Source organism: Lolium rigidum, chromosome 4, assembly GCF_022539505.1.
Source record: "Lolium rigidum isolate FL_2022 chromosome 4, APGP_CSIRO_Lrig_0.1, whole genome shotgun sequence".
Classification (NCBI taxonomy): Eukaryota; Viridiplantae; Streptophyta; class Magnoliopsida; order Poales; family Poaceae; genus Lolium; species Lolium rigidum.
Window position 1 is genome coordinate 75,706,274 of NC_061511.1, and position 19,781 is coordinate 75,726,054.

Sequence of the window (19,781 nt, forward strand, 5' to 3'; positions counted from 1 at the left end):
CTGACCTATATAAGGTGCTTGTATCTCTGTAACCCTAAGAAGAGAGAGTTCCTCCCTGCAGCCTCCTTCTACCTCAGGTTAGGCCCTCACCTCTGTCCACAGAAATTGACTACTATATGCACATAAAATACAATCTTACATAGACTCTGACAGAAGACATATCCAGCGCTGTCACCCCATACGGTGTTACCATGCTCCCTTCCTTTCGAACTGTTGAAAGCCACGGCTTCGTCATGAAAATGCTATCATGTCATAAAATTTAGAATGTAATAGTTCTGAAGTAAAACGGTGTGAATGTTTGAAAACACATCTTATATATGTCTCTCTGTTTCTCAGATGATTTATTTATTGCAGGTGCTACATTATATCATGGTTCATCAATCCATATTCACCCCAGTGGAGGGGGGACAGTATAACCGCAGCTGGTTGGGAGCACCATATATGTTCTCTGACTTGACAAAAGGGCTACGAGATCACCTTGGCCCTGAGAGCTCAACTGCTTCCAACTCCACTGAGCTATACTCATCTTCTCCACTATAATTTGCAGGAGACGGCGCAAAGTTCCGGGTTCCAGGCATCGGTATCGGTACCGGGACATTCTTCAAGCCCTCCCATATCTCTGCAACGGATCCATATCCTTCCAGCATCCTAATGATTTCAGACATCCTTGGGCGATGAGTTGGGCTGAACATTGTGCAGAGCAGGGCTATCTGAACCATCTCCTTCAGCTCGGCATTGTTGTAGTTGTTCCGTAGCCTCTTGTCCACGAACGAGCTTAGCTGATCCTCTTCAAGAAGCTTCCTTGCCTGCAACAAGAGGATCACACATTCACACGTACGCAACAGTGTGAGATTAATGGCAATTCCTGGCAGCTAAAATGAGTCGACAAGTGACACTGGAGAATAATACTGAACCTGCACTTTTTATGCAACAAGCTCTGGAACTCTTGAATATTGTGTGAAAAAAGGTGTATGTGATTCTAGAAAACTATTGTCATGTACACGACCTGCTTGTTATCTTAATCGAAGCTAAAGACTGAAATTCCTGAAAAATCTTAAGATCATGCTGCACATATACAGTTAGATTGTAAAAAAGAAAAGAGAAAGTATTGAGACATTCATTTTAGAAGCCACATTTTTTCCTTATCTCAAAATTCCTTACAATGTCTAGGCACTAAAAGGTTATATATGTGTTTTATTCTAGTATCATTTTTTACATCTCACAAGACTGGAGACTATATTTCCAATTTCATTTATGTCGGATTTCAGTAAGTTGAGATGGTATATATGATCAGTTGACTTAAACACAGCCAAATGAAGTGCAGGTACATGTCATGATGTCAGTAGTAACTACAGCATGCTGTTAAATTGTAATTTAGAGCATTCCTTTTCATTTCCCTAAGGGTATTTCTAATTGGTTTCCTTCCATGGAAAGAAAAGGAAAGCCATATCGTGCAACTTTTTCTTCTTCCTATGCATGGTCCGTTCAATCCGTTTTTATGGCCATGTGTTAAAGAGTTACCCTTAGAGATGTGAGATGTCCAAGACTTTCCAATAGGATTGAACTAATAAGACATCATGTTTTCATAGAGGAAATGCATTGGACACAAAAGGGAGGATTTACCCAGTCAGCAACTCCTCCATTCGGATGCTCCTCGTCGTGGACTTCCAATGTTTTTCGACCAGTGATTAGCTCGATCAATAGGAGTCCATATGCGAAAACATCAGTCTTCTCTGATGATTCTCCTTTCATCAGATACTCCGGAGCAATACGCCCAAATGTCCCGCGGATCACGCTGTAAACACGGCTCTCCCCTTCACCCAAGAGCTTTGCCAACCCAAAATCAGCGACTATTGCTTCAAGAAATTCATCAAGAAGAATATTGGAAGCTTTTATGTCACGATGGATTATTTTTGGATCACAGTGCTCATGCAAATAGGCGAGCCCTCGTGCAGCGCCCAGCGCAATCTTCTTTCTCCTTGGCCAGTCTAAGGCAGGTCTTCCACTAACATATGCTGACAAAACCGATGGAAAACACTTTGCTGAATTTGCTAGTAAAGAAAAGAAAAAACTTCATTCTGAAAATAAATATGAACAGAGTCTGCAGAGAAAGAGTAAATCAAAGTAATTTTTTATTAGCAACACAACATAACCAGCTAATTGGTTCAACGCATTATCATTTGGTCCCAGAATACAGAAATCATAGTAGCAGAGGAGTACATAGCGGAACACCCGATTAAACCCCATTCCAGTAAATATTTTCTTCCCTGCGTTTCACAAGTTCAGCTGAGTGATTAAATATCGGAAGTTTGTAGAGACTTAGAGCATAATCTTACACTAGCCATGTCTAATTACTGTTCAATAATTTCTGTAGACTTTTACAGATGATTATCACAATTTTTTCACACAGTTGCATTGTCGCTGGATACGCCGACTCGCAATCAGGTATAAACTTAGATCAGGCTAGGTAACTCTAGGTTTTTTAACAACAAATACACAAAAAAAAAATTGAGTCGGAAATAATCCATCAGCTTCTTCCTGAATGAAACCGACAGTGTGTTGCCTGATACTAGGTTCTGTAATATACTCTGCCCCTACACTCTTTCTTACTTACTGTTACGAAATAAATACAATCAACCAAATTTTGATTTATACATATTTTGATTTTTCAGAATAAAGGCAACACTGATGAGTTAACCATCAAAAGTACCAGATTCTATAAATAAATGATTTTTAATATGTATAATAATAAATGTAATGGTCAAATATTTGTTTCTATGATTGTGATGGTATCCAAAATGGAAAGGGGAAAAGACCAAAGGTAGTATTTACCTTTCTTATCACACTATAAGAAGAAAATAGTGCTGAAAACATAAGATAGGAAACCAATCGGATCAACATGCCATTTATGTTACTTTTTCATACGAAGAAAGTACACTGTAGTTTTCGATGAAAAATAGGACCTAAGATATGATCCACATGTGTGTGTATATGAACATAAATCATGATAAACTGACCTTGTAATTTAGAAGAAACAGTTCCATTTAGCATGTAAGGGTACACAAGGATCCTCTCATTATCTTCAGAGCAGAACCCAATTAGATTGAGGAGATTGCGGTGAACAACCAAGCTTATGACTTCAACTTCTGTGTGGAATTGATTTTCACCAGCAGAAACAAAGTCCTTCAACCTTTTCACAGCACCAATGGTGCCATCATGCAAGATACCCTTGTATACTATCCCAAATCCTCCCTGCCCCAAGATGTTATTTGGGTTGAAGTTGTTGGTAGCCTCTTTTATATCTTTGAGCGTGTACCTCTTCACATGACCAAGGCATACTTCGGATTCCTTTTTGTCTGAAAAAAATTATCACATTCCATAAGCAGTGATCAGGTATAAAACAGAGCGCTGCAAAGTCAAACAACATAACAAACGAATGTCCATTGTAGCTGAAGAAAACTGAGTAAACTAGCTAGGTGGTAATGACCATTAACCACGTGCAAAGTTGGTATTTGCCAACTGAAAAAGTTCTCGTTCTAGGAAAGAATTGAAATTCTGACATATATTGAGGGCAACGAATGTAAGCTAATGTTTAATAAAAATATATAAGGCAACAATGACATGACTTAAAATAGCATACATATACACAAAACAAAATGATTTGGTTATTATTGTCTATCTATATCAAACTCATCATCTAAGTAATGTATCATTTAGTGGTAAAGCCAAACAAATTGACAGAAAACGAGCAAGGATTGGGAGATAAACTTCTTCCAGAAAATAGAATAAGAAAAACTAGGGAGAAACTTTGTTTGTTGTACATTATAGAAGAGTTAATGGTTCATAAGGTTTAATATTTTTTTTATGAAGTCAACCATGCAAAACTGGTGGATAGAACCAAAATGCTATCAAACTGGCTTTTTTTAGCCAATCAAACCAGATATGGTGGGAACCATTTCATCAAAGACCCGTCGATGACAAGTTCCTCAGTATACTCCTAACACATCGATGTAACATATGAGCATGATCACCACCCATGTACTAGTCACATCCTTTCTATAGGAACATTGACGAAAAAAGTGACTAATATACTAGGAACCTCTATGTTTTCACTATATGTAGGAGTGATCATGGCGATTAACATAAGAAAAATGCATTGTTGAATGAAGAAGAGTTGTTTTGAGTAATTAGACATGTATTACTCAAAAGAAAGGCCCCTTGGAATACGAGTTAAGCGTGTAATTGGTTCTTGAGTAAAATCCAATCGAAATCCTAAGCGGTTGAATCGATTCATACTAGTAAACATGATGACTGTGAGAGTCAAAAATAGTTGAAGCCCAATTGACTACTTCAGCCAGAGTGATAAGTGGGGAATAATTGGAGACCGATGGGCTTCCTGAGCGAGGTAATAAGAAAGAAACATTTGAAGCCCAATGGGCTTCTTGAGCCAGTGTGATAGTAAGGTGGTCTAAGACACATGTCTAGTTGGGGTCCGTACCATGTATATTCCATGATTGGTCCAAGAATCCTTAGGGACTTTTTTTTATTGCTCTTGGAGCAGCCGAAACAAGCGTGTCAACCTTGCATAAGGTTAATTAGCTACTATCAATGGAAATGCCCTTCTCCAATAGTCTAGCAAAGTGTTGGTTGGTTATTCTTTCAATCACCGAACTCCTAGAAAAATCATGTTCCCCTTTCTCGGGCATGTTGACTCTACATAACAATGTCTCTTTTCTTTGAGTGAGTGCATGGAGAAGAGAAAAATGATAAATAAGCCTTTAAATGTTCCCTAAGCATATGAATCATGATATATCAGGAAAAATCAAAATTAACCTCCCAAATTTAGCGATAGTATAGATATACACGTTAAGAGAGGATTCACGTGGGACGGAGATCAAGATAGAAAAAAATTAAGTAGGTGGAGATAAGCCCATCGAGGGGGAGTGCGACTTGGGCGACCACACAAGGCCCCCAAATTCTAGCACCCAGCCCGGACCTCCGTATCGTTGACGCATATAGTCCTACCGAATTCCCTCCGGGACCTAGGTCCCCAATTTTCCCGATGGGCCGATGGCCCTTACCAAGGGTAAGGCCTCCGATTCCGTCATCTAGTACAATGTCCAACGCAACCTTGTCTGTATCTCGATTGGGAGAATTGGATGATCTTTGTTGTGGGGGAGGGGGCATCGATCGGGACTTTCCAACATGCATGTTGTCGGAGATTTTTGCCCTATTTCACCCCAAACTGTCAATCGGCCCTGCATGTCCCTTCCAAACCAAAATTGATCGACCCTGGTGTCCCCACCTGCCATGTTCTGACTTGATATCCCTACGCCCGAACCAAAAGGGTGAACTGATCACGACATTCGCTAACTTCACATTGGCCATTAAGAAAGGACTCACGCAATAATGCCTGGTGATCGATTAATTAATTCATAAATCGATACATGATCGTTAAATTTTGGTTAGTCAATACTTGGCCGATCAATTCATGGATTGATCAATTCATCATAGATTCTTTCCATGTTGTGATTTTTTACTTTACCACGTCTATGTGTTTGTCAACATTGTGCAGAGTGTTGTAGCCCTATTTTTTATAATAATTGTTAATGAATACAAATTCATGTGCTTATTTATCACAAGTTGAATTATTAGAGGAAGATAGTAGGCTAGTCGCTGAAAATGCTGAGCATCCAAGATTTTGAAAGTATTCGCTCATATATTACTATTTTTGGTCTATAAATAAGGAAGAATCGTATATTGTACAAATTCAAAGCATGATTTTCATGCTAAAAACATCAAGGAGGCAAAGACTCAAAGCAATATTTCAAAATTTAAGACCCCATTTTGCATTTTACTGCAGATCCCCAAGTTTGTGGAGACGACCCTGGATTGTAGTGCTTGGATATTTGAGCAATGGTGTGTCGCTAGTAATAACTCAAGAGCTTGGTGGAGTCTAGGAAGAACAATTTGTGAGATATGGGTACGGTGCCATTGGACAATTGAAGAGCAGCCATTGCATGGTTCACAAATTTCTCGTGGAAATAGTTTGAAATAGTTGGATTCCTTATGGCTTTGAACAATGTAACGGAAGATCATTCATTAATGTCTGACAAATTGTGTCATCCTTATCGGGTTATCGCCATAGAAGGTTTCTTGTACTACCATATTAGCTTCCTTGCGAAAAGATCAAATTTCATCATGGACCAACGAATAGATCTCCCCCATATGCATGGTAGACATAGAGAGGATCCATGGACATAGAGAGGATGAACCAACTTTCATAGATTAGAAATGGGTCACAATATTACATCTCAAACAATGGTGTAAATCACGCAAGAAACGGAGTGCAAAACTAGGCTTTGGCCGGCCCATCCTATGTAAAAAGGCCTTAACATGGATGACCGCGTGATAGTTTTTATGGTGCTCATTCAAGCAGGGTGTCCACATGCTTGGGATCACTGGTGAGAACCCCTTGGAATGTTTCTCCGCCTATATTAGGTTGGAAGACAAATATTCACATAATAGCTAGTATTATCCATTAAAGGTTTTAGAGTCGCATTTTTAAATTGGATAGGACCGGATGGTAAGATCGTGAATCACAAGATAATACCTACCAGAGTTGAAAAATTCTAGCAACTAGAACCGTAGATTAAGTCCAGGAAATTTAGATCATAAAGTCCTAGAATCATTTTATAGAATCCCCATTCTCGATAACCTTGATCTTCATGCTCCAAATATTTCCATATCGACCACAGCTTGATTCAAACATTGCATTTGTAATACTCTTCTTTTGCAATGGTTGTCCCTTGACCAATCAGTGTGGATCTAGTGGCATCCATCTTCTGAGAAGGGGTGAGATGAACATCTAGAAATATGAATGGGCTTTAACAGACAGACGATCTATATATGTACTTTGGAATGAGTAAAAAGAGAAGGGCCGCTTTTTCCAGAAGCAACATTTGGGTACCCAAGAGGTGGTTAAGATAACATGGAAGAGCGACATTTGGCTCATTTCCCCCCTCCTATCCTCTTCCTCTCTCTCGTTCTCTCCGCCCAGTTGAGAGTCGCCTGTAGGGCGGCACCGGCCTGCTCCTCTCTCTTCTCCGACGGTGATGCCGGTCGGCGACGAGGTGGATGCGTGGTGCGGGCTGTACAGAGTAGTACTAGTTTTAGGCTTAGATCTAGGTTGGTTTTACCCTTGTGGAGTTTTGGAGTTCTTCCACTTCTGAGCTTACTCCTGGCGCCGGCGAGCAGCGCTGGGACACAATGGATTCGGTTCCTTCTCTGGTGTCCGTGGTGGATGAAGGGAGGGATCGAATCTGGCTGAGGCTCTTCTCTCAGTAAGCCCGCTTCTATGTTTCGGGTGGATCTTCTCAGATCTGTGGATCTAGCCTCTTCTTCTCGCCATCAAGGAGATGGAGGAGGAAGGGGATGGACGGCTGCTGGAAGGTCTACGTGATGGGGAAGATCGGCTGCTTCTATCCTTTGGAGCTCATCCTCGGCGGCGCTTCATCGACGACCTCTGGCCGTCCTGCCGTCGACTCCTATGGACGAAAGGCGGCTGCTCCAAGCTCTGGCGTTTCCAGCTGATCTTCGGATCGTTTGCTGGCGTCAACTCATCAACAACCTCCTGGCCGACGTGCCAAAGTGGAGGCCCTTCAACTCCAGAAGTGCGGCGCTCTTTGGTGGTTGCATCCCAAGTGGTTTCGTCCCCGGCGATGCAGCTGCTGGCCGCAATGGGAGGAATTGACGCTAGGAAGGTGGCAAGGGACCCGATTGCTTTTTTGTCTTTTTTCTGAGGGTCTTGGTTGTAAAAGTTGAGGGCTTGTCTGTAACTTCATATCTCCTACAGGTCCTCTTTGTAAAATGTGTTGCCACCGTTGATATTTAATGCAGCTTCTGGGTCCTTCGGGGCCCTTCTCTGTTCAAAAAAAAAAGATAACATGGAAGGAGATTGGTCATACAGACCTATGCCCATCATCCAAGTACATTCGCATTTGGCTTTGTGCATCTTAGATGCAGAAGCCGAACGTTGAAATCATTTGGAGTTGTATTACCTCAATATTGTATTTCCAAACAAGATTCCTTGCAAAACTGAGTGGAATCACCGTGAGGAAGCTCCCAAACAGGCAAAGTGGATAAATGATTCTTTTATTTTTTTTGACCGGAGCTACGGCGGGCTTACGCCAGCCTGAACAATTAAATAACATCAAAAACGTACAGGGGTCATTACAAAGGTTTTAGAGGGAGAGAGAGGGGTGGGGGGGGGGGGGTTCAAGGAGGGTCAAACCCATTACACCAATTATTAAGAGAGGAGGAGCGAGAGGGGGTGGTACAACGGTGAGCCCAAAGCCTGACGTCTTCGATGCACCTACGGGTGACCAAGGGGGTTTCTTCAACAATGTCGGTGAAAGTCCTGACATTTATTATTTTTCAGATACTCCAGGTGATAGCAGTTATGATTGTTGTTTCCTCGTAGGTCCCGCATCGCATTGCCCAAAGGTCAGCAAGGCGGGAGGGGCCACTAGTGTCAAAATCCGGGAAGAAAAATCTCAAGACTTCCCGGGCGCGGGGACAGAGAAGCAGCATGTGGTCTGTATCTTCGTCTTGGGAGCAGGATAGGCAGGCAGCCGTAGTGGAAAGGTGGTGTCGGAATCGGCGTTCATTTGTGCGGAGACGCTTCCTCCAGGCGAGCCAGGCGAAAACTTTGCACTTTAGAGGGGCCGCACTCCTCCAGACCTTCTCTGCAACCTCGTCAATCTGCAGGTGCCTGAAAGAATTGATATAGACACTTTTGTTCGAGAGTTGTTTGTTAGTGAGGCGTCGCAACGGGAATCCGGGGAGTTGTAGCTTAGAACCATAGAGCTCAGCTCGTTAGCAAGGGTGCGAAGGTCGGTCTCCGCGGCCAGCGAGAGGCGTGGTCCAAGGGTGTCGCGGAGGTTAGAAGTCAGAGCCGTGGCAACGCTAATGTTAAGCCGGGTGGAATGAGAGTGGATGGCAGGGAAGCGCTCGCACAGGGGTGTATTGCCGGTCCAAATGTCAGTCCAGAAAGCCGTCGAAGTCCCATCACCAACGGAGACCTTGGTGATAGAGCGAAAGACCCCGAGGCCGGCAGCAATATCTTTCCAAACGGGGGTGTCAAGGTGATGCACGTCACCGAGGTCCCTGGAGTTATTCCAGCCGTACTGTCGACGGAACCAGGAAGCCCAGGGAGCAGTGGTGTCAGAGTGAAGTTTTGTGAGGAACTTAGTTAGGAGGGCGGAATTCTGAGACCTGATGGAGAGGATGCCCGGTCCACCAAATTTCTTTGGGGCGCAGACATCCCTCTAGGCGACTTTGCAGTTTCCACCATGACAAGTTTCCTCTCCGGTCCAGAGGAAGGCTCTTCGCCTTTTGTCGATGGCCTCAATAACACCGGCATGGAGAAGGCCAGCAGCCATGGCGTGGGCGAGCATGGCTGTGAGGACAGAGTTTACAAGAATCAAGCATCCCCCGATAGGGAGGCATCGACCGCGCCACCCCGAAAGGCGCATGTCACTTTTGTGAATAATGGGGGCGAAATCTCCAGGGCGGAGTTTGTAGATAGAGAGGGGGAGCCCCAAGTAGGTCTGAGGGAAAGAGGGGAAAGCGCATCCAAAGGCATGGGCCATGGAGAGGGCCATGGATGGGTCTGTCGTGATGGGGACGAAGGTACTTTTGTGGATTTCTTTTATTTTTTGCCTTGATGGCAGCATAATAGAACTAATATAGAACTTTGGCAGCACTCTTCCATGTTTCCTAAAATGTTAATCATGCCTTATTTGTATGCTTAAATCCATGTGAAAAACATGAACCAAATCCACCAATGTCTAAGGTATATAGTAATATAGGGTCATGGGAAAATTTCCCGTTCTCTCGGGTGAGCTTAGAGCAACTCTAGCAAATTCCCCATAATCCGAAAAAAATGGTATCTAGTACACTGGAAACGTGTATGCGGTACCAAATTTTAGCCGGGCAGAACAGATACCAAAAACACTACGTCAAAAATTCGTAATACATGGGACCACTTGTTTTTTATATTTTAGTTATGCCTATCTTCTTCGTCCCGTCTTCCGTGAGAACGAGGTGCTGCAACCCCAGCCCGCGGTCTCGCAAAGGATGCTCGCCCTGGCCGGTGCTCCCATGGGAAACATGGTCATGTAGGTGCTTTCATGGAGGTACTCCAACAAGACACGATTTCGTAGGAAATCGGTCACATTCGAACCTCCTCGCCAAGAATCGAAGATTGACGCTTGAATTGAGTCTCCTCGTCGTGGAATCAAACTCGTGTGTCGCTAGCTCCAACACGGATGGGAGCGTTGACTCGTTTCCGGTTCAACTAGAAGCTCTCCCGAAAACTAGTTCTATAAGGTACTCGGGTGATTATATCTGGCACACTGGGAAATATTTTCTCATTTTGATGGTTTTTCAAGATCTATTCCTCGGCTCTTTTCTAATCCATACTGCAAATATCCGGCTTTGACCACTTTTCCGGTATTATGCGTGGAATCATAGCCCAAGACCCAAACCATCCATGAAATAACTTTATGTTCATTAAAATTGCCTAGTCTCAAGTTAGCCTCTTGGGACCACCTTCTCCGCAGCAATTCAGAGCATGTTGACTAGTCTCAAGTTAGCCTTGCATGAGCCTTTTTCATGAAGTTATCTAAAAAAAAGCCTTTATCATGAAGTTGATCATGCTCACTGCCTAGGCCATCTGGACGACTAGGAATGACTTTATTTTTAAGGGTATCCCTCCAAGTTTTTATAGATGCAGAAAAAAATTAAGGATGGGCTGGCTCTTCTATTGCATAAGGTTTCTAGGAAGTCTTATAGTGGACTCAAAGCTTGGATTGAGAGATTTAGATAGTTGGAGGGCTTTCTATTTCTCTCTTTTTTGGGCTTGTGGCCTTCTAGTTGGTCTTTTGTTGCTATTCTCTAGCAACAACCTTTTGTACTTTACATTGAAAATTAATAAAAATACACAGTGGAGAAACCCACTGATCAGCCTAAAAAAATTGCCTAAACATGGCATGAAAATTAAATATAGAGCTAGGCTATCACAAAATCACAAACTATGTATTATTATGATTCTCATCTGCAATCCAACAATCCAAGACATGAACGTATCACTACTTCTCCAGATGTAAGACATAAAGAACAAGCAGCGCTAATGCATACACAGCATTTGGGATCATATGATTACCATCTATATCAGCAAAGATCTGGTGACGCCTACGCCACTGCCGGGTAGCCGCGGTGACAACGGCCAAGAAGACAACTACCACAAAAGCAGTTGACATCCACAGTAGCACCGTCTTGGTGCTTGTTGCATATCTTTGTGAGTGAGCTGTGGCAAATTAGAATTGACCGTAAGTAGCAGATAGAATATCATGGAGAAACCCAAACCTGAGCAATCCCTCACACAAATACTATAAGAAAAAATCTCCAAATTTGAGCAAAGAACGATATGCTCTTACTTTGCGGGTTTTGCACAGGGACTGTGACCTCTTCCTGCGCACGTATGGAGTCGCATCTTGTTCCGCAACTGGGATAGCGCAGCAACGGATTTCCCTCGAGGCTGTTCCAGCATGCCATGAAAAGACAAGGATGGAAATCAGATCAGAAGTCTCTTTGTTCTCTTTGAGGCTATGTGGAGTAAGAATGGACAGTACAGTTAGCCCAAGGGGGAGAGAGAAAAAAAAGTGACGAAGAAATCACTTACAGTACATTCTTTATTCCAAATTCCTGCACCGTGCCGCTCAGGTTGTTGGATGACAGATCCCTGTGAAGTAGATCAATTGTCAAGATCACTTATCAGAGTGACGAAAACAGATGAAAATAACAAATCAACAGTAATACCACATATTTTCGCCAAAATGAAGAGGAAAAATAGTAACAGATTGAGAAAAGGAAATACAGGATGAAGAGGTTGTCAGAAGCGATTAGTGAATCAGGGATGAATCCAGATAAATTGTTGTGGCTCAGTTTCCTGAAGAGATGAGACAGGCAGATGAACATTAGCTGAGACCATGTTTGATCAGAGATTGAGGCACGTATGTCCTGACAGCAATGTGCCGTGCATGTAAAATTATTAAGAATCAGGGAGCTTAATCTTACACAAAATAGAGGTCCCTGAGATCACCCAGTGTGCGGGGTATGGTGCCGTTGAACTGATTGCCTGAAAGGTCAAGCCTTTGTAGCAGCGGCAGCCCTCCTATGGTGTCAGGAATAGGGCCTGAAATAGAATTATGGTCCAAGAACCTGTGTAGAAAAACATCCAAACCAAAACTCCTCATTTCCTGAATTTCCCAGCAAGTGTAATAGGTCATCTACCTAGGATTCAAACAAGTCTTACAAATTCCGCAACTGCAGCAGTTTCCCGATGGCCGGCGACAGTCTGCCGGACAGGTTCATGTTCTCCAGTTCTCTGCAGGCAGGCAGTTGATGCAGAAGATAAACCATGCATGAGTCCAAAACTCTACTCTAAGCGCCGACAGAAATTAATGGCGATACGCACAGTGTGTGAATAAGGCCATCGGAGCAGGTGACCCCCTTCCAGCCGCACGGATCACCGCCGGAGGTGACGACCCAACCGCCGAGAACGTTGTCTGGGTCCCGAAGCGCCGCCTTGATTGTCACTAGCGCCTCAACTGCAAGTGCACGCACGCACGCCGACGATTGAACGTAGCATGCAACCAAAAGAGTGAGTACATGAACTGAAATAGAGGAGACGAAGACTGAATCTTGGTGGGAAAAATCAAGAATTTGAACAAATCAAGAGAGATCTACGGTAAATTAAACGAGAACCTGCCGTGAACAGAACGGATCGACGACGAGCGTCGAGCAGGCAGTTCCCGATGACCAGGGCATGCAGGGGACACAAAGATCGAGGAAGGCGCGGTACCTTGGTCGGCGGAGGACAAGTTGTCCGTAAGGACATCCGCGCCGGAGGAGGACGCCGCGGCCACGAGTCCCAGCAGGGCCACCATGACCGCCGCCCTCATGACACTCACACCCACGGCAGCTCGCCGCTCGCCCATGGCGTCCACCACAGAGACAACAACGATGACAACGACGACGACGACGAGCATGGAGAGAGCGCGAGCGAGGATGTCCTGTCGGACAGTTTGTCCTCCGCGAGAACAGAAACTGCCTAGAGTCCGGCAGGGAGCGAGAGGAAGTCAGGAAGAGAAAAGCGAGCGGTGCGAATGCAGATGGAGCGGTGGCAAGCAGCGGGGCGCTGTGATGATGAGTGATGGCATCCCAGTGAGACCTGGCGCGCGCGCGCGCGACGAGCTGCTTGTCCGCTACTGCATGTCTGCCTAGCTTTCGGTCGGTTACCGGCGCAGCGGACGGCAGGCCTCGGCTGCGACCTGCGTGAGGCCGGAGGGGGCGGCTTGTGGCTGTGGCTGTGGCTGGGGTGACGTGACCACCGTCCACCGGCGCTATACGCCGGATGGGGCGTATCGTTTGCATATCTTACTTCACTTATGAGTGGAACTTCCTATTACTGAAAATGCAATAAAATTAACCTTGTTCGAAATGATTGAATAGAATATACTCTCGTAAAAGTGGAGGCTTTTAAATGTCGGTTTGGAAAAGATTTCTGAGACCCAGCTGTGAAATATCCAAATAGTCGCAAATTATTTCTGAATTGTTTTGCCCAAATTTCATGAAGTTTAAACAAGTTCAACCAAATTTGGATTCATTTCAATTTGGTCTGAATCTAGTCCAACCAATTCGAGGAAAATATACTCCCAACCCCACCCAATTTTGACCATTTCGTTGATTTTTAATCCTGCTCTTGTTTCTATTTTGTAATAGATGATACTTTACAACATAATGGAAAAATATCGGCGAGATTACATGAGTGAAGTACATATTAAGAAACATCAGAATAGAAAAAACACTTCCTCACAGAGATGTCACAAGCGGTAACCTCTCAGCAGTGCTTTTTTTTTTTTTTTTTTTTATTTTTTGTAGACACACATGCTTGCTCTATTCTGATCGAATGTTCACAGGGATACGAACAGCATTGAGAGGCGGTGAGCGAGAGAGCGTGAGCGAGAGAGCGTGAGTGAGGAGCGCAGGGCGTCCTCCGCGCGGCCGCTGTGCGCCTCCTGGGCGGCGGTGGTTCCCCCTTCCTTCCCTTCCTCCCGCCATGGCCAGTAAGGTGGTTCTGTCCGACTCCGACCGCAGCGACGACTCGGTGACCTCCCGGGCTCCAGCTCCTCCCCTTCGCTCGCTGGTGGTTGCACCGGCGGGCCTCCGCCTTGGGTCGAGGGGTTGGGCTGACGGTGCTGGCCCCAGCCATGGCCGCCCAGCCGCCGCGGGTGGTGAGGCGGACGCTGGTCGTCCTTGGCAAACCATGTAGTCCAGGCGCACGCGCGCCGCGCGCAGAGGGCCGGAGCTCGTTCGCCGCTCCTCTTGGCGACCTTTGCCGGCTTCTAGGCCTTCACCGGGCGGCGCTTCTTCCCGCGTTCCGGCGGCCCTTCACGGTGGGTGCTACAACTGTGGGCTTGAGGGCCACATCGCTGCCGAGTGCACCAATGATACGCTCTGCGTGCGCTGCGGGGGCACCAAGCACACCTCCCGCGTGTCGCCTCCGTCTGCGCTGCCATCTGTCGGTGGTCCTCTGGTGGACGCTGCGCAGCCGCCGCCACCGCCGCGACCGGCAGTGGCTCCTACGGGCCCTGGGCGCTCTTGGAGAGACGTGGCTTGTGGCTCTGAGGGGGCGCCCGCTTCCAGCTCCGGGCTCGTGGGTTTCTCCACGCCGTTCGCTCCCGCGGCGGGCTCGCAAATCGTCTCCCTGTCCGAGGGCGCGTCGCGGCCCGCTTCGCCCGGGCCGGTCGACGTCTGCTACGTCTCGCCGTCGCTAGGCATGGTCCAGATGGAGGCTCATCTTGACCGTGCCGTGCTGGTGCGCGTCGGGGGTCGCAGAGATGCGGTGACGGCGGCCGTCGCCGCGGCCGCCATTTTCGATCAGCTCGGCCTACAGGTGGATGTGGACTTCTCCATTCGCCCTGCCGAGCCCGCTGATTTCCTCATCCTGTGTGGGGAGGTGGAAACCCGCGACATTTTGTTGAGGGAGCAGTTCGTCTCCGCCATGGTGAACCTCCACTTCGAGCCTTGGAGCCACCGCACTGGTGCCACGCAGCGGGAAACGCCTTTCCTCGCGGAGCTAGTGTTGCGTGGCATTCCCGCCCATGCTTGGGCCGAGCGTACGGCGATCAAGCTGCTGGAGGGGAGTGGCTTCATTGACGCTGTCGACCCGGACAGGGCGGCGCGCCGCGATATGAAGCATTTCCGGCTTTCTCTGTGGACGCACGACCTCGCCTCCATTCCGACGCTGCGCTGGTTGGTAGTGCCGGAGCCGGGCTCCGGCTTGCCTCTCAGGGTGTCCATGGGGCAGCGGCGTCCCCGTATCTCGCCTCCGCAGATGCTCTGGTACCGCATCTCCATCGACATTGAGAGGTGGCTTCTCGCCGGCTCGCCGCCTGCCTCTGACGGATCGGATGCGGCTGAGGACGCCCCTCTTTCACCCAGTGACGGTGGTTCGGCCGGTTCCGATGGTGGCTCGCTTGGTGGAGCGGGCGCGGGTGGCGCTCAGGCCCCTGGTGGCCGGCGTCGTCGTTGCCGCAGGGGTCCACGGAGACGTCGTGGTCGTCGCGCGACGCCTGTCGATGTGCAGGCCCTCGCCTCTGTTTGCGGTTGTGGTTGACCGTTGGAACCTGTTGCTGCAGTCTCTCCGGCGTCGGCTGCTCCCTCGGCGGCTGGGCTGCCAGCTGCTTCGCCGGTGCCCCCGTCGGGACAGGCGAGCAGGTTGTCCGCGGCGGCGGCCCCGTTCTCGACATTGAGCCGCTGTTCCGCGCCTAGGGCTGACGTCAGTGCCTTGGCCCCGTTGACGTGCTCCCCGGAGTCTGAGTATGGGCCCATGCGCTCTGAGTTTGCGTGCTCCTCGATCGCCTCCTTCGCCCGGTCCCCCTTGGAGTCTTGTGGCGTGGTAGAGGCACGGGTGAGGGTTGTGGGCGTTGACGAGGGCTTCTCCCCGTCTTGCCGCTCAGCAGGCTCGTCCTGTAGCGCGCAGTGGCGGGGTGCGCCATGCCTTGGAGGTGACAGAGATGCCCTTGATGCTGCGGAAGGGCTGCTGTCCAGCATGCGTGGGTCTCCCGAGGAGGATCCACCTTCTCCGCTTTGCTATCCTTGTTCCCGGTCTCCCGCTGTCGCGTCTGTCGGTACGCCGCGCTCTACCTGCTCGGACTGCTCCCTGTCCGCGGTGCAGGAGACGCAAGTGGGTCACGCGGCAGTGACTGTGGCCGCAGCGCATGTGCTGGGCTCTGGGGGTTGCGTGCATGCTCCTGTTTCTGAGGGTCCCGCTCCCGGTGGTGCCTCGGAGCCGTTGGTGGACCCCCCTGCGGCTCAGATCTCATGCAGCCATGCAAGGCTTCGTGAGGCGAGTTTCTCAGGTGGCCAGGTTGCCTCCGACGTCGAGCGCCGCCGCAGTCCCTCTACGCCGTCCGCCGAGGATGTGCTCACGCTGACCGAGCTGCTGCGCCAGTTCCGTAGGAGGATTGACGACCCACTGCTCGCGTTGCCTGACCCTAAGGTGGTGCGGCGCCGTCTATTCCATGTCTCGCATGCTTCCGTGAGGCGCAGCCGTCGCATCGCGGCCAAGGGGACTGGGGTGCCCGTCACTGCGGTGAAGCGTGCGCAGAAGGTGCTCATGGGCAAGCTAGGGATCTGCCGTGACAATGAGCAGATCACCTCCGCTCAGCTGGCAGACTACGCGGCGATCTTCACCTCGCCGTTGGGACCGGAGCAGGTGGGAGCGATCACGGCCCTGTTTGGCCTGACCTGCCCGACGGTGGACGACGAGCTGCTGGTGGACGCTGGGGCTGCCTAGCTTCGGCCGCCTCCTCGGTTGTCCTTGTAGGCTGTTTTCATGGAGGAACAAAACCTTAAGGTTGCTATGTGGAACGCGAGGGGCCTGAATAACCCGGCTCGGCGTACAGCTGTTAGGGTAGCCTTAGATGACGCTCGCGTGTCTGTCGTGTGTGTGTCGGAGTCCAAGCTTAGCTCTGTATCCATGTTTGACATTAGTGAGTGCTTCGGCCCGCGTTATGACGGGTTCGTGTATCTGCCGGCTGTCGGTTCGGCTGGAGGAGTGATCATCGCGTGGCAGTCGCGGGACGTCGAGGTGCTCCGCTCTAGGGTGGACGCGTTCTCCGTCTCCGCGGAGCTTGCTTTTCCGCGTGGGAGTTCATGGTGGTTGTCGGCGGTCTACGGCCCTACCACGCTAGCTCTTAAACCGCTCTTCCTCGACGAGTTGCGTGCGCTGCGGAATGCCTGCGTTGGTCCTTGGGTGGTGGCCGGGGATTTCAACCTTATCCTCGACGCCGCGGACAAGAGCACGCCCGTGGTTGACAGGCGCTCCATGGCCTTGTTCCGCTGTTGCATCAATGAGCTGGAGCTCAAGGAGTCCGTGTTGCTCGGACGCCGCTTCACTTGGAGCAATGGGAGGGCATCCCCAACACTTGTCAAGCTCGACCGGTGGTTTGCGTTGGTGGAGTGGGATGCGTTATTCCCCTCCGCGTCGCTGTCTGCCCTCTCCTCCTCGCTGTCCGACCACTGTCCCATCCTGCTCTCGACGGTGGTGGAGTCACATGTGGGCAAACGCTTTCGCTTCGAGCGTTTCTGGCTCAGTTTGCCTAGCTTTGACGACGAGATCAAGGCTATCTGGGACGCGCGTCGCTTCGATGGGCCGCAGGTGCCTCGCGACCCCCTTCCTCGCCTCGATTTTAAGCTGCATCTCGCCAGCCGTGGGCTGCAAAGGTGGAGCCAGCGTCGAGTAGGCTCGGTCCGGGACTCTATCCTGGTGGCCAATGAGGTTATCTGGCGCCTCGACCTGGCCCAGGAAACTAGAGCGCTCGCTGACCTGGAGGTTTGGCTGCGGCGCTCCCTCAAGCTTAAGCTCCTTGGCCTAGCACCGCTGGAGCGAACCATTGCGCGGCAGCGAGCAAGGGTTGCGGCAGTTAAAGATGGGGACGCGTCGACGCAGTTCTTTCGCATCATGGAAGCGTCTAGGAGCAGGCGATGCCTCATCGGCTCCCACTCCTCCGGCGATCGCACCGCCTCTGATCTGCGCGGGAAGGTGGACCTGGCTACCTCGTTCTTCCTGAACCTTTTGGGTGCCACGCAGCCGCGCGATGCTGACATCTCCCTACAGGCTATTGGCCTCGAGCCTGTTGATCTCTCTGGCCTGGAGGCTCAATTCTACGAGCAGGAGGTGTGGGACGCCATCCGGGCCATGCCGGCGAACAAGTCACCCGGGCCTGACGGTTTCACGTGGGAGTTCTACCGTTGCTGCTGGCCAGTGGTGAAGGAGGACGTGTTGGCGGCGATGCATGCCATCTCGTCGGGTCACGATCAGGGTTTCTCGGCCCTGGACGAGGCTTTGATCACTGATGGCGTGTAAGACACACGTCCGTTGGGAACCCCAAGAGGAAGGTGTGATGCGCACAACAGCAAGTTTTCCCTCACTAAGAAACCAAGGTTATCGAACCAGTAGGAGTCAAGGAACACGTGAAGGTTGTTGGTGGCGGAGTGTAGTGCGGTGCAACACCAGGGATTCCGGCGCCAACGTGGAACCTGCACAACACAATCAAAGTACTTTTCCCCAACGTAACAGTGAGGTTGTCAATCTCACCGGCTTGCTGAAAACAAAGGATTAGATGTATAGTGTGGAAGATGATGTTTGTTTGCGAAGAATAGTAAAGAACAGGTATTGCAGTAGATTGTATTTCAGATGTAAAGAATGGACCGGGGTCCACAGTTCACTAGTGGTGTCTCTCCCATAAGAAATAGCATGTTGGGTGAAAAAATTACAGTTGGGCAATTGAAAAATAAAGAAGGCATAACAATGCACATACATATATCATGATGAGTACTATGAGATTTAATCATGGCATTACGACAAAGTACATAGACCGCTATCCAGCATGCATCTATGCCTAAAAAGTCCACTTTCAGGTTATCATTCGAACCCCTTCTAGTATTAAGTTGCAAACAACAGACAATTGCATTAAATATGGTGCGTAATGTAATCAACACAAATATCCTTAGACAAAGCATTGATGTTTTATCCCTAGTGGCAACAGCACATCCACAACCTTAGAACTTTCTGTCACTGTCCCAGATTCAATGGAGGCATGAACCCACTATCGAGCATAAATACTCCCTCTTGGAGTTACAAGTATCAACTTGGCCAGAGCCTCTACTAGCAACGGAGAGCATGCAATAACATAAACAACATATATGATAGGTTGATAATCAACTTGACATAGTATTCAATATTCATCGGATCCCAACAAACACAACATGTAGCATTACAAATAGATGATCTTGATCATGATAGGCAGCTCACAAGATCTAACATGATAGCACAATGAGGAGAAGACAACCATCTAGCTACTGCTATGGACCCATAGTCCAGGGGTGAACTACTCACACATCAATCCGGAGGCGATAATGGTGATGAAGAGACCTCCGGGAGATGATTCCCCTCTCCGGCAGGGTGCCGGAGGCGATCTCCTGAATCCCCCGAGATGGGATTGGCGGCGGCGGTGTCTCTGGAAGGTTTTCCGTATCGTGGCTCTCGGTACTGGGGTTTTCGCGACGAAGGCTTTAAGTAGGCGGAAGGGTAGGTTTAGGGGCGACACGAGGGGGCCACACGCTAGGGCGGCGCGGTCCCACCCTTG

General features: G+C 48.7%; 1 protein-coding gene across 1 annotated transcript; it reads right to left on the bottom strand.

The window, feature by feature from the left end:
- Positions 1 to 473: 473 nt before the first annotated feature.
- Positions 474 to 12,611, bottom strand: LOC124649029 (protein NSP-INTERACTING KINASE 3-like). Its single transcript, XM_047188711.1, has 10 exons — positions 12,542 to 12,611; positions 12,380 to 12,451; positions 12,142 to 12,285; positions 11,942 to 12,013; positions 11,747 to 11,806; positions 11,502 to 11,602; positions 11,228 to 11,371; positions 3,018 to 3,356; positions 1,624 to 2,015; positions 474 to 806 (listed from the first exon to the last, which is right to left on the bottom strand). The coding sequence occupies exons 2-10, from the start codon at positions 12,436 to 12,438 to the stop codon at positions 474 to 476; spliced, it is 1,644 nt and encodes a 547-aa protein (XP_047044667.1). The 5' UTR covers positions 12,439 to 12,451; positions 12,542 to 12,611.
- Between the last annotated feature and the right edge of the window lie 7,170 nt (positions 12,612 to 19,781).

Bases quoted from the DNA above. Each gene is read 5' to 3' on its own strand.
- LOC124649029 (XM_047188711.1), bottom strand. From the start codon at position 12,438: ATGAACCTGTCCGGCAGACTGTCGCCGGCCATCGGGAAACTGCTGCAG. The intron at 11,603-11,746 runs GTAAGTGATTTC...ATGCTGGAACAG, and splicing joins TTTGGAATAAAGAATGTACT to CCTCGAGGGAAATCCGTTGC. The intron at 2,016-3,017 runs GTCAGTTTATCA...CGGTTTTGTCAG, and splicing joins TGTTTCTTCTAAATTACAAG to CATATGTTAGTGGAAGACCT.